This window comes from Dipodomys merriami, unplaced genomic scaffold (assembly GCF_024711535.1).
Source record: "Dipodomys merriami isolate MVZ:Mamm:240054 unplaced genomic scaffold, mDipMer1.0.p SCAF_21, whole genome shotgun sequence".
In the NCBI taxonomy this organism is placed as follows: domain Eukaryota; kingdom Metazoa; phylum Chordata; class Mammalia; order Rodentia; family Heteromyidae; genus Dipodomys; species Dipodomys merriami.
In genome coordinates, this window is record NW_027203493.1 from 17,775,080 (window position 1) to 17,790,195 (window position 15,116).

Here is a 15,116-nt window from a genome sequence, read left to right on the forward strand (position 1 = left end):
AAGAAAGAAAGAAAGAAAGAAAGAAAGAAAGAAAGAAAGAAAGAAAATTAAGCCAGGCACTAGTAGCTCATGCCTGTAATTCTGCCTACTCAAATGGCTGAGATCTAGGTGTACTCAACCCCTCTGAACATTATTTTTCTAATAAAAAAAATTATGTTACGAACAGAAAAAAAAGAGGTTGAGATCTAAATGCTCATGGTTTGAAGCCAGCCCCCGCAAGAAAGTCTATGAGACACATCTCCCATTAACCACCATAAAAGGTAGAATTGGTGCTGTGGCTCAAATGGCAGAGTACTAGCCTGGAAGAACAACCTGGTTTTCATGGTTTTAATCATTCCATTCCCTACTTTATAGTAGGAAATGAGCTCCCTGATATAAAGCAGAAAGAAAATGTAAAATTGAATAGACTTTTGTTTTGATATTTGCTGTTGTTTGTTTTGCTTTGACTCAGTGTTATGCTATTTTGGTTATGTTGCCCAGGCTGTCTTTGGACTTGTAATCCTTCTGCCTCAGTTTCCAGAATAGCTCTGTCATAAATATGCTCTCCAAGAACCATTGGAGTCACAACGATAGACACAAAAATAAAGAATTGTCAAAAAAAAAAAAAGAATTGTCGCCGGGCGCTGGTGGCTCACGCTTGTAATCCTAGCTACTCAGGAGGCTGAGATCTGAGGATCACGGTTCAAAGCCAGCCCGGGCAGGAAAGACCGTGAGACTCCTATCTCCAATAAACCACCAGAAAACCGGAAGTGGCGCTGTAGCTCAAGTGGTAGAGCGCTCGCCTTGAGCTGAAGAGCTGAGGGACAGCTCCCAGGCCCAGAGTTCAAGCCTCACGACCGACAAAAAATAAAATAAAATAAATAAAAAATAAATAATTGTCTCGGCAAGGCAAAATTTACTTCTGCACAGAAGGGTGCTCCATCAGCCAAAAATGTGGCAAACAAGCCTCCTGCTCCGATATTTATTCCCTAGAGCAGCAGGCCCCGCCCCTCTGCTCCAATTGGTTGAGCTCAGGTTCACAATCCGCTCACCATTGGCTAGTTTGAATAGGGTGAAATGTATTTATATAAAGTGATTCTCAAATAAGATTAACAGTACACAAGTAATCTCAAAATGTACCCTTACCCTTGGATATATCTTGAACAGTCTGGGATGTATCTTAATTCCATTTTGAGAAGAAGCCAGTTTAAGACAAAACCTTTTACCAAAACACTTTATAAATCCTTTCTTATCCCAAGCCAGTTCCCTATTTCCTTAACAAGAACCAAAACAGGAAATTTTAAGCAATACACTTCAATAGAAAAGACAATTTTTATAATCTGACAGAAAGCTCAAGTTCAGACCCACCCATGTGCACCAGGACAGACACAGATTTTGCTCTAATAAACCCATCATTCTCCATGTGTACTGACAGAGGACCCCAATAGCCGCATGACATAGTAAAGAGGAAAAGCTCTTGCAGGATAATTGTCTAATACTGAAAAGGCCAAACACACAACCAAAGCATGGCTAATCATTCATCTAAAGAGCCACTTTCCTTTCAGTATCAAACATTTGTCCACATAAGTTTTCATTTTTGTGATTTTCTTTTTTGTCAGTCGTGGGGCTTGAACTCGGTCTGGGTGCTGTCCCTGCGCTCTTCAGCTCAAGGCAAGCACTCTACTTCTTGAGCCACAGCACCACTTCCGGTTTTATAGTGGTTTATTGGAGATAAGAGTCTCACGGACTTTCTTGCCTGGGCTGGCTTTGAACCACGATCCTCAGATCTCAGCCTCCTGAGTAGCTAGGATTACAGGCGTGAGCCACCAGCACCCGGCTTTGTGTTTTATTTATTACAGGACTACTATTTCCATAATGTACATGAACAATGTCACAGAAATTGTTTTAATTTTTTTTGAATAGTAATTATCTGTAAAGGAATTGAAAGGATGCATTTAGTAGATAAAACATTTAGGCAATAATTGGACAAAAGAATTCTAGCATTCTAACATTAATGGAAATTTACCTTTGGTATTTATTTTTCATAGTAAAGACCCAGCTTGAATGTAAATTTCATATAATGTAAGTATGAAGAACACAATGAATCTGCACAGGCAAGACACCAGTTATTGTGATATGATAAATAATTGGAAAGTGATGCCGTGTCTCAAGTGGTAGAGTACTAGCCTCGAGCACAAGAAGCTCAGGGATAGCACCTAGGCTCTGAGTTCAAGCCCCGGGACCAGCAAAATAATAATAATAATAATAATAATAATTTATGCCAGGTGCTGGTGGTTAATGCCTGTAATCCTAGCTACTCAGGAGTCTTAGTTCTGAGGATTGTGGTTCAAAACCAGCCCAAGCAGGAAAAGTCCATGTCATCTCCAATTAACTACCAGAAAACCAGAAGTAGAGCTGTGGCTCAAAGTGATAGTGCACTAGACTTGAGCAAAAGTGCTCAGGGATATGCACCCAGGCCCTGAGTTCAAGCAGACTAAATAAAGAAATAATTGGGCTATTTTGATTAAGAGAACTGTTTGTTTCTTTTTCCTTTCTAATAGAGAAATTCCCACAATTCCTGTTTTTTCAACATTGTCTATGACATTTTTTTTTGAGTGGGAATAAAAAGCTGTGAAATTGTTCAACCTACTTTGTAACCAAACAAGCTAAGCTGTGTAATGGAGTTTTTTTGAGATATGGATCATATTTATATATATATATATGATTATAGATTATATATATGATCCGTATCTCACATTATGTATTTTATATAAGTATGTATATATAAAATACATACATATAAAATGCACATTCTTTATGTATTTTTTGTGTTTTCTCCATCAGTTTCCTCTGCTGTCTAGCATGCTCTGCTTGGCCTGCAATCTTTCTTTCAGTTGCTGTGGTGCTTTGTATTTTCACCTAGCACTCTTGTTTTTAATTTGCCTTTATGTTATGCTAAATTTATTCCTATGCCCTAAGTTTTTGTTTCTTCAGTTTCTTCTGGGTTACCTTTTTCTTCTGTTGAGACCTCCTTGTCTGGTTTAAGAACAATTTTCTCCTTTTTAGTAAGGATCATCTCAATGTGGCAGGGGGAGCTCATGTGTGGGTTAATCCTACCATGAGTGCTGTGAGTTCAGTGGCACGTCTCGGGTGCTTTGTTCACCTGGATGTGTTCAATGACCAGGAAGTCTGCATCTAACTAAACCCTTCAGTTCTGTATTAGTCTCTGCTTTCGTAAGCATGTGCAGCAGAAATTCAGCACTCTTTTGGGTCCATGGACCCTGTGTCCAGCCCCACTGTCTGGCCTGGGCACACCTGCCAACTTCACCACGGTAATCCTGGACTGGCACACATTGCTTTTTTAATGTGACATGTTTCAGATACTTGGTAGCTTTTTGGATACGCATACTGTTGATGGACTGGGCTGTTTCTCTGGAGTTCTTAAAGTGAAAACGAAGATTTGAACTTCTTGACGTGCATGATTTTGTGGGGGTTTCTGGGTCTAGAGAGTAGTGAACCATTTCCACAGATCACCTCAGTCTACTTACAGAAAGAGGAAGCCATCCAGCACTTTTTTATTTTATTTTTTGTTGGTTGTGGGGCTTGAACTCTGGGTATGGACACTGTTCCTCAGTTCTTCAGCTCAAGGCTAGTGCTCTACCACCTGAGCCACAGCACCACTTCCAGTTTTCTGGTGGTTTATTGGAGATAAGAGTCTCACAGAGGGGCTGGGAAGGTGGCTCAGTGGTAGACTGCTTGCTTTGCATGCCTGAGGCTCTGGGTTTGATTCCTCAGCGCCACATAAGCAAAAAGAAAAAATCCAGAAGTGGCGCTGTGGCTCAAGTGGTAGAACGCTAGCCTTGAGCTGAAGAGCTGAGGGACAGCGCCTAGGCCCAGAGTTCAAGCCCCACAACCATCAAAAAAAAAAAAAAAAGAGTCTCAGGGACTTTTCCTGCCCATGATCCTCAGATCTCAACCTCCTGAGTAGCTAGGATTATGGGGTGAGCCACTGGCTCCTGGCTCACTCAGCAGTCTTATTGTAATCTATACTAGTTGGCGGACAATATCAAATAAAGAGAGCAAGAAGGTGAGGTGGTACGGTTGGGAACTGAGGTAGTGATCAGTGCACTAGTTGTACAAAAACAAAAATGAAGCAAACCATCTTTTGTTCATTTAAAATGATGTTTTGGGGGGATGGGAATGTGGCTTGGTGGTAGAGTGCTTGCCTAGCATGCATGAAGCCCTGGGTTCCATTCCTCAGGACCACATAAACAGAAAAAGCTGGAAGTGGTGCTGTGGCTCAAGTGGTAGAGTGTTAGCCTTGAGCAAAAGCAGCTCAGGGACAGTGCCCAGGTTCTGAGTTCAAGCCCAGGACAAGAATAAATATATAAATAAAAGTGTTTTGAGGGCTGGGAAGGTGGCTCAGTGGTAGAGTGCTTGCCTTGCATGCCTGAGGCCCTGGGTTCGATTCCTCAGCACCACATAAGCAAAAAGAAAAAAGCCGGAAATGGCACTGTGGCTCAAGTGGTAGAGTGCTAGCCTTGAGCTGAAGAGCTGAGGGACAACACCCAGGCCCAGAGTTCAGGCCCCACGACCGGACCCAAAAAAAAAAAAAAAAAAAGTTTTGAATTTCTTTCTTTCTTTTTTTTTTTTTGGTCGGTCACGGGGCCTGAACTCTAGGCCTGGGGCTCTGTCCCCCAGCTCTTCAGCTCAAGTCTAGCGCTCTACCACTTGAGCCACAACACCACTTTTGGCTTTTTCTGCTTATGTGGTGTTGAGGAATCTAACCCAGGGCCTCATGCATGCAAGGCAAGCACTCTACCACTGAGCCACCTTCCCAGCCCAGTTCTTTGAATTTCTATGCAGAAAACATATTGTTACATAGCAGATTTTAATGAACTTAATAAATGCAACATGGAGAATAAGTGGAGTGTGTACTATTTCAATTGTACATTTCATAAATACAGTTTCAAGAAAAAGTATTTTGTGTATATTAAGACATTACAAGTATATGTCAGAAATTGATGTATAAATATATATTTAATACATTTTCTGAAATTAAACTGCAGTTTTGTTAAAAAAAAAAAAAAGAAGACAATTTTTCTCATAGCTGGAATTACAGACACATAGAACCTAGCCTGGCTTAGATTTGAGTAGCTTTTATGTAAAAAATGAGGTGAGCTAATTGGAGTACTCATTTGAATGGTAGAGCCAGCTGTGAGCAAAAATTTTAGCAAGAGGGAGAGGACTTGAGTTCAAGCCTTGGTAAATGCACAAAAACAAAACAAAAAGAAACCATAATGGTACTAAAAAGGATAAATGAGAATTTCATCCTTTTACTTTATATTGAAAGTAGTCTTTAAAGGGAAAAAATTAAAACATTTATGTATTTTTTTTGTATGTGTGTGTGTGTCAGTACTGGTTTTTTAACTCAGTTATGGGGGAAAAAATGAAAGCATTCACTTATGCTTTTTTTTTTCTGGGCCTGGGTACTGTCCCAGAGCTTCTTTTGTGTAAGGCTAGTGCGCTGCTTGAGCCACAGCCTTACCTCCAGCTTTTTCTGAGTAGTTTATTGACTCTAAGAGTCTCATAGACTTTCCTGCCTAGGCTGGCTTTGAACTGCAATCCTCAGATCTCAGCCTCCTGAGTAGCTAGGATTACAGGAGTGAGTCATCGGCATTCGGCTATACTTTTTTTTTTTTGTATGTGTGTGCCAGTAGTTGTGTTTGACTTCAGAAACTAGACATTATCCCTCAATTTTTTGTTTTTTGTTTTTGTTTGCTTTTGGCTGGCCCTGGGCTTGAACTCAGGGCCTGGGCTCTGTCCCTGAGTCTATGCTCAAGGCTAGTGCTCTACCACTTGAGACACAGCACCACTTCCAGCTTCTTTTGTTTATGTGGTACTGAGGAATGGAATCCAGGGCTTCATGGATGCTACACAGGCACTCTACCACTAAGACACATTCCCAGCCCTCCCTCTTTTTTTTTTTTTTGCTCAAAGCTAGTGCCCTATGACTTAAGCCACAGTCGCATTTCTGGCTTTGAAGTGATTACTTGGAGATGAGTTTTCTGTACTTTCCTACACTGGATGGCTTCAAATCTTGACCCTCAGATCTCAGCTTCCTGATGACAGATATAGAACAAGGCTATCATCTAATCTTTCTTAATTCCTTGAACACACACCCATGCAAAGGCACACCGACAGTATTTGATCTAGTTTTTCCCCTTAATATTGTGAATGTTTTCCCATGTCAGTAATTACAAAGTAGCATCAGCGTAGAGACTGATATCCTTTCATAGAGATGACTTGTGATATATTTAACTAGTACTCCATCATTGAGTGGTGGAATGAATAGCTGATAATACACATCTGACCATGTGTGTGATCATAGGCAAAGAGAAGATGTGTAAATACCAGCGTATGTACAGGCTAAAAAGAATTAAGGCATGTATGAGAACAGCTGAATAGTTCACTTTGAGGTGTAGGCAAGAAGAATGGAACGAGACAGTAATCATCTTTGAATTGAGAAGGAGTTTTTAAAGAGGCTAGTTATTTTTTAAACACTTTATTGTATCGAAATAAATCTTCATTTAAATCACAAGTCCCATTTCAAAGCCGGGAAACTGAGGCACAGAGAAGGCAAACTGCCCAAGTTATTCATGTGGTGAAAAACAAACCTAAATTCAAACCACGCTGGCTCCCAGACTCTTACCCCCACGTGCAGACGACGCTAAGCCAAAAACACGGCCTTCAAAGCTTCCGCCACCCAATCAGAGGTGGATGACACGTTCACTTCTCTCGTCCACACAAGTCTTCTCTGCCCACAGAGGAGCCGTTCAACCCTTGGCACAGCTCCTCAACGTGCTAAGTGGGAAGGAACTGAACTGACGGGCCGCCAGCCTTCCCCCCAGAGGAGCCAAGCACTGCAACTCGGGAAGTAAACTCCCAGAAGCGCGCGAGCGTGCAAAGCCAATCAGCGTCCCGCTTCCCAGCGTCCCCAGCCCCACGCAGTCAGCTCCATTAGCCCTGGGGCCGTGACGTCAGCACACGCCTAGGGGCCCGCCCCGCCCCTCCTCCCCCTCGGGAGTCTTTCTGCGTTTGCGCGCCCAGAATAACCGGCGAATTGAGCTCTTAGCCCCGCCCCCTACCCCCGGAAGTTAATGCAAAAAAAAAAAATCACACCTTTTCCTCAGCCGGCTGGGGCGCAGCCATCTTAATTCATAGCTCGAGTGGGCGGTGGCGACTCGTGCGGGCGGTCCGGAGCCCTCCCGGCGGAGACGCTGGCTCTCCTGGTTCTTCGGAGGGGGCTAGTTGGCGTTTAATTTTTCTCTTCTAGCTTCCCATCGGCCGGGCGGTGCGCACGTTGCGGTCGTGGGAGGCCATGTCAGGAGACGGCGCTGCGGAGCAGGTGAGGGAGCGGAGCGGGCCTCGTGGCGACCTCTTCTTTCCGTGTCTGTGGGTCCGAGGACGCCGGCCGTGGGCGCTGGGGGAAGGAGCTGGGGCGGGGGGCGTGTGGTGCTCCGGAGGTCGGGGTGTGTACCGAAGTCGGGAGTGGAGGGCCTGGCCGGGGACGGCGGGCTGGGCAAGCGGGTGCGGGAGGGACGTGAGGAACACGGCCGCCGAACAGGTTGTCTTCCCCGGGAGGCCCGGGAACCATTCGACTTACACAATGGCCGGGGCCGCCTGGTCCCTCTCCGCCTTCTCGGCTGGGCTGCCGGCCGGTCGGTCGCCTGATCGGTCCACTCCAAGCTTGGTGCTTGGTGACGGGGAATTAGTTCAACGTGTCATGGCCGTTTTCGAGAAAAACAGCACTTGGCCGTGTGTCTTCTCCCTGCCTGCCAGACACGCGCGCGCACGCTCGCACACACACACACACTCCACCCAGAAAGACAGCAGTTACCAGTCCGACACGAAACTTGAGGACACCAACAGCAGAGAGCCAGTCTAGCGGGAATAGGCCGAGGCCTGGGGTCGGGGAGAATTTTCTGGTTCTTCTCTCGCTTTCTTTTCCCCCCTTCTAGCAGCTGTTTTGTTTTGTTTTGTTTTTAAATTTTGGTTTCTTATGCTCGTTATGTTTTGCTCGTTTGTTTTTTAAGTTTTGGAGGGGATGATTGCCTTTTAGATGAGTGAGGCATCTGATTTTCGTAACTCAAAAGATAAAGATATCTTTAAAGGTGGTTTTCGATATAAATCGTTTTTAAAATGGAGTCTAGCTTTTGCCTGCAAAGTCTTGTTTTCCTGAAATTTCCTATTGCCATAGCAACGAACATGTACTTCAGGTTTCTTTTTTTTTTCCCCCCAAGTCCTCAGATGACATGGAAACTGGTATTGGAAGTTGCTAGAATGAGGTGAGGTACCAGAGGACCGTTCTTGTTGTGTAGTGTGGGGTGTAACTTAAGTTTCATTATGAGCAACATACTTCAGTTTTTGCTTGAGGACTGGTTTTAGTCCTGAAGTTTTCTCAGTGTTTACATTGTACCCAACTTTAGGATGCCCAGATATGCAAATTGTAAGCCAGTGTATCTAAACTTCACTCATACACACCTTTTTTAAAATTTACTTTTTTAGTGCCTGTACTGAGATTTGAACTCAGAGCATCCGGGCTCTTGCTTAGCTTTTTCGCTCAAGGCCACACCTCCACTTCCAGCTTTTTTACTGGTTAGTTGGAGAAGAGGGTCTCCAATTAGTCTGCGTGAACTGGCTCTACCACTTGAGCTACACCTCCCCTTCTGATTTTTTTTTTTTTTTTTTGGTAGTTAATGGGAGATAGGATCTCAGTCTCCTGATTATTACCTGAGTGTTCCATCTGTCCCCTACCTACCTACCTACCCCCCCACTGATTATTACCTGAGTGTTCCATCTGTCCCCTACCTACCTACCTACCCCCCCATAGCTATTATTTTGTTACTTGACAGTAAAGGAGTTGGAGAGGGTTCATTGGACTTTCTGAAATTCTTTGTTAATTTTTAAATTTGTCTGTATTCTAAGGATGCAGAAATGTTATTACCTTGAGCTATTTTGTTTGTGTGCCTGTAGCAGGGCTTGAATCTGGACCCTCCAGCACTTTTTTTTAGCTGGCTAACACTTGAGCTGAGCTCCAGCTTTTTACCAGTTAATTGGACCTGAGAGGATTTATCTGCCTAGGACCTGGATTCTCATTTCTAGCTCAAGTCTCCTGAGTAGCTAGGCTTGAGCTAACAGCTTTTTTATTTAAAAAAAAAATACACTTGGGCTGGGAAGGTGGCTCAGTGGTAGAGCACTTGCCTTGCATGCTCGAGGCCCTGGGTTCGATTCCTCAGCACTACATAAGAAAAAAGCCGGAAGTGGCGCTGTGGCTCAAGTGGTAGAGTGCTAGCCTTGAGCTGAAGAGCTGAGGGACAGTGCCCAGGCCCAGAGTTTAGGCCCCATGACCTGACCATCACCCCCCCCCAAAAAAAAAAAATACACTCACAAGCCAGGCACCGGTAGCTCATGCCTGTAATCCTAGCTACTCAGGAGGCTGAGATCTGAGGATCATGGTTCAAACCCAGCCCTGGCAGGAAAGTCTGTGAGACTCTTATCTCCAATAAACCACTAGAAAAGCGGAAGTGGTACTGTGACTCTAGTGTTTGCCTTGAGCTGAAGAGCACAGGGAGAGTGCCCAAGCCCAGAGTTCAAGCCCCATGACCTACAACACACACACACACACACACACACACACACACACACACACACACACACACACACACACACACACACACACACACACACACACACACACACACACACACACACACCAGGGTCTTTTGTTTCCTAGCCTCTACACATTAGCCATCCCTGCAGCCCCTTTTTTACATTGGTTGTTATGAAAGATTTTTAGGTTTTTGTTGTTGATTTTGTACACACACACACACACACACACCCAGGGTCTTTTGTTTCACACACACACACACACACCCAGGGTCTTTTGTTTCCTAGCCTCTACACATTAGCCATCCCTGCAGCCCCTTTTTTACATTGGTTGTTATGAAAGATTTTTAGGTTTTTGTTGTTGATTTTGTACACACACACACACCCAGGGTCTTTTGTTTCACACACACACACACACACACACACACACACACACACACACACACACACACACACACACACACACACACACACACACACACACACACACACACACACACACACACACACACACACACACACACACACACACACACGGTCTTTTGTTTCCTAGCCTCTAAACATTAGCCATCCCTGCAGCCCCTTTTTTACATTGGTTGTTATGAAAGATTTTTAGGTTTTTGTTGTTGATTTTGTTTTTTGGCCAGTCCTGGGGTTTGAACTCAGCCTGAGCACTGTCCCTGAGCTTCTTTGGCTCAAGACCAGCACTCTTCCACTTGAGCCACAGCTCTACTTCTGGCTTTGTCCACTTAGGTAGTACTGAGGAATCGATCCTAGGGCTTCATGCATGCTAGGCAAGCACTCTACCACTAAGCTACTCCCAGCCCTTTGAATATAAGTTGTCTCCTCAGTTACATCCCTTCCCCCCAAGGGTATAGTCTGTCTGTGAAGTCTAGAGTATTTTTCCAGATTTGTGTTATTTTTCCTTTGTTTTTGATTTAGGTGAAATTTTTAGCGATGTCATTTAACTTATCCCTTTAAACACTTCATATATCTAGAAGTGTTTATAGTAAGGTCTTGATAATATTCAGGGTAAGTGTTTTTGTAGAATTTTAGAATGTTACATCAAAAGCACTGCTTGTGTTATTCTACTATATTTAGTGATGGTTAAATTTGTTCATTGGTTAGGATGATGATTGCTAGGTCATTTTTGTGCAGTTAGTTGTATTGGCTTCTGTGTGTGTCTGTTCCTTAGTAACCTTTTTATCTAGTTATCAGTTGGTAAACTTTTGAGAAATTGGTTATTAATTGGATGTGGGAAATTTATTTTTAAAAATTGGATTGTTCTGTTTCTTCTCCCTTTTTTCCCTAAGAGATTATCCCTATAGATTCTCAGCTTGCCCAAAACTTTGTGGCTTTTTTCCCTTTAATCTAAAGTACTTTGTTATTGTTGGTAATATTGTTACTTTTTATTCTTATTTTTGCCAGTAGTGGGGGTTGAACATAGGAGTTTATACTCTTGCCTACTTGAACCACATCTCGATTTTTGCCAGTTTAAGGCCAGTTAATTGGATTTGTCTGCCAAGTTGGCTTGGTGCAAACCAAATCACATTCTAAGATCTTAGCCTCCTGAGTTGCCAGATTACAAGTGTGATCTATCAGTATCCAGCCTTAAGACTTTTTTGTTGACTTTTTATTTATTTTTTTGGTCATGGAGCATATACACTGGGCTGGGTGCTGTCCCTCAGCTCTTCAGCTTAAAGCTTTCACTCTACGGCTTGAGCCACAGAACCACTTCTGGCTTTTTCTGCTGATGTGGTGCTGAGGAATCGAACTCAGGGCCCCATACATGCAAGGCAAGCACTCTATCACTGAGCCCTTTCCTAGCCTTTGTTGACATCAGGAAGTCTTCACATAAACTTTTCCTTTTTCCCTTCCTCCTTTACTAGGATGTGAACTCAGGCCTTCTCACTTGGTAGTCTGGCACTCTACCATTTGAGCCCTTCCTTTTGCTAGTTTTTTTTTTTTTTTTTTTTTTTGCTAGTTATTTTTGAGTTAGGGTCTCTTGAACTTTTCTGCCTGGGCTAACCTTGAACTTGGGATCCATCTACTCTGCTTTGAATAGTAAGGATTTACATGTCTGAGCTACTTAGTCCAGCTTCCCATTCAGATCTGCAAAAAGGAATAGTATACTGCATACTGTAGAGCTTCAGTTTATAGCCAGTCTTTTCTCCCTATCTTCACATGATTTGATTGTTTTGTAACTACTCTTAAGTTTTATTGAAGCAATGTCGTGTACTGTATTATTTAACTGAAGTAGTAATTAAATGACACCTTAAAAAGTGATAGGATTTTTGTGTGTGAGAGATATGACTTAATATATGAATCAACTGTTCTTGGAAGGGGATACTGGCGTTTGAAGTCAGGGCCTTACACTATTCCTTTATGTATAGGACAGTGAGTAGTGAAAATCAGAAGGAAAGGAGTACCTAAAATGGCCTGAAATTACAAATGAGAAAAAAAAAGCTAAATAAGGTCTGGGCATAGTGGCACTGGGTTATCTGTACTGGAGTGGGGATCAAGAATTAGAACCCAACCTGTACTACAGAGTGAGTTAGGACAAAGAATAAGTCTCTTTTTCTTTGAATTTAGGGCTTCCAGTTTGCTGGACTAATCCCCTACCACCATAGCCACGCCTCCAGTCTGTTTTTGCTTGTTATTTTCAAGATAAGATTTTGCAAACTTCTTCCTAAGCTGTATTTTATTTTTATTTATTTATTTTTTTTGTCGGTTGGGGGCTTGAACTCTGGGCCTGGGCACTGTCACTGCGTGAGTGCTCTACTGCTTGAGCCACAGCTCCACTTCTGGTTTTCTAGTGGTTTAATTGGAGGTAAGAGTCTCACGGACTTTCTTGCCCAGGCTGGCTTTGAACCATGATCCTCAGATCTCAGCCTCCAGAGTAGCTAGGATTACAGGCGTGAGCCACCGGCGCCTGGCCCCAAGCTGTATTCTAATAACCATTCTGACTCTCTCAGCCTCCCAAATAGGTAGGATTACAGGTGAGAGCCAGATTTCCTGCTTAATACCAGGTTCTTGAGACTTCCCTTGGCTTTTTCCTTCTTGTCTGATGGTCTACTAATTTTGCCACACCAGGACTTCCAGCTTTTTGCTGATTCATTGGGGATTAGTCTGAGGATTTGTTTGCCACCGCTGAGTTCAGCCCACCGAATCGGCCTCCAGAGTTGCTAGAATTAAAGGCATGACCTACCGGTACATGTCTCTAAATCTTTTTTTTTCCTTTCAAAAAAATCATTGTTGGAGCTGGGAAGGTGGCTCAGTGGTAGAGCACTTGCCTTGCATGCATGAGGCCCTGGGTTCGATTCCTCAGCACCACATAAGCAAAAAGAAAAAAGCCGGAAGTGGGGCTGTGGCTCAAGTGGTAGAGCGCTAGCCTTGAGCTGAAGAGCTGAGGGACAACGCCCAGGCCCAGAGTTCAGGTCCCATGACCGGATAAAAAATAAAATAAAATAAGCCTGATAATATCTTAAATTTGTTACTAAAAGGTATATGCGTGTTTCTTTCCATTAGGATTTGTCAATATTTTTTGTCCTCTAAAAGAGGAAGTAATTGTAGTCAGGGCTGAAGTTTATACTGTAGCAAGGAAATGTTCAAGGATAATCTTCTGAAGCTCATTTGTTTACTTGTTTTGCCAGTATAATTATGATAAAATTAGGTACACATAGATAGCTCTCCTATTTTTCCCAAACATACTTCTGATTTCAGTGTCAAATTATAGCTGTTCTTTTTAAATTTTGTATATATTTTTTTCCTGCTTGGTTGAAAGTTTGGTGCTTTCTTTTTTTTGGGGGGGGGGGTCCGGTCATGGGGCCTGAACTCTGGGCCTGGGCGCTGTCCCTCAGCTCTTCAGCTCAAGGCTAGCACTCTACCACTTGAGCTACAGCACCACTTCCAGCTTTTTTCTTTTTTGCTTATGTGACTCTACCACTGAGCCAACTTCCCAGTCCTGGTGCTTTCTTTTAAAGCTTTATTTAACCATATGTACTATTCACTAGCCTGTAAGATAATGTTCCTTTCTTTTTTTTTTCTCTTTTTTTCTTTTTGATGGTTCTGGGTCTTGACCTTAGCCAGCTTGTTTGCTCACAGCTAGTATTTTACCACTTGAACCATGCTCCTAGCTTGGCTTTTTGCTGGGTAATTGGACTCTACCTTGCCTGGGTTGGCTTCAAACTATAATCCTCTGAATCTTAGCCTTCTAGGTAGTGCAGTTTACAGGCTTCAGCCACCAAAGGCAGGTCTTTTGTGATGTGCTGAGGATGGAACCCACTGAGTTCCATCCCCGCTCCCTTCATTGGATTTTGTACCTAATGACTTGAAGGGGCTTTTTTAAAAAATTCATTTGAATTCAAAGTATTTTAAACTGCTAAAGTTCTGTTGCTACACTTTTGAAGATATTTCCTCTTCCTTCCCCTTCAGCTCTGGAGATAGGACCTAGATCTTTGATCATGTTTTATGATTGCAGCTACCATGGAGCTGCACTCCAAGCCCAGCCCTCACAAAAAGTGTTCACCTTTGTTTGCTTGTTTTTATTTTGTTTTGTTTGTGTGTGTGCACTTGTGTGCATGTGCTTGGGGCTTGAACTCAGGACCTGGGCAATGTTCCTGAGCTGCTTATGCTCAAGACTAGAACTCTGCCACTTGAGCCATAGCTCTGCTTCTAGCTTTTTTAGTTTATGGGCAATAAGAGTCTCACAGACTTTCCTGCCTAGCTGTCTTTGAATCATGATATTCAGATCATAGCCTCCTGAGTATAGAGGATTACAGGTATGATCTACCAGCACCCAGCTTTGTTTTGCTGGGGTTTTTTTTTGTTTTGTTTTTTTGGTCTGTCATGGGGCTTGAACTCTGGGTTTGAGCCACAGGGCCACTTCCAGTTTTCTGAGTGGTTTACTGGAGATAAGAGTCTCAGGGACTTTCCTGCTGGGGCTGGCTTTGAACGGAGACCCTCAGATCTCAGCCTCCTGAATAGCTAGGATTACTGGTGTAAGCAACCGGTGCCGAGCATGTTTTGCTGTTTTGAGACAAGCATTTTACCAGGAAGTCTAAAACTCACCATGTAGCCCTGGTTTGCTTGGATTGTAGGCATTTATCACCACAAAGAAGGTAATTCTGGGTCATCTATCAATGTTTAATCGGGTTTTTTGTTTGTTTGTTAGTGTAAGGTAGGTTTGGGAAGACACAGATGATAGATACGGAGGTAGTCTGTGATTACTTTGTGTGTGTGTGTGCCAATCCTGGGCTTGAATTTAGGGCCTGTGTGCTGTCTCTTGCTAAATGCTAGTGCTCTAACTCTTGAGCCACTGTTCCTCTTCCAGCTTTTTGGTAACTAACTGGCCAGTCTGATTCTCACAGATTTTCCTGCAGTCCTCAAATCTCAGCCTCCTGAGTAGCTAGGATGACTGGTGTGAGCCCAGCATTGTCAAACAAACAATTTTAAAATTAAGATGGTAG

General features: G+C 43.2%; 1 protein-coding gene across 1 annotated transcript in view; it reads left to right on the forward strand.

Moving 5' to 3' along the window:
• The first annotated feature begins 7,207 nt into the window (after window positions 1-7,207).
• Cstf3 (cleavage stimulation factor subunit 3) overlaps window positions 7,208-15,116 on the forward strand; it is a 79,942-nt gene continuing 72,033 nt past the window's right edge. The window contains exon 1 of the mRNA XM_070032638.1: window positions 7,208-7,387. Within this exon, the coding sequence (XP_069888739.1) occupies window positions 7,361-7,387 (27 nt within the window). The 5' untranslated portion in view covers window positions 7,208-7,360. The remainder of the gene's footprint in view (window positions 7,388-15,116) is intronic.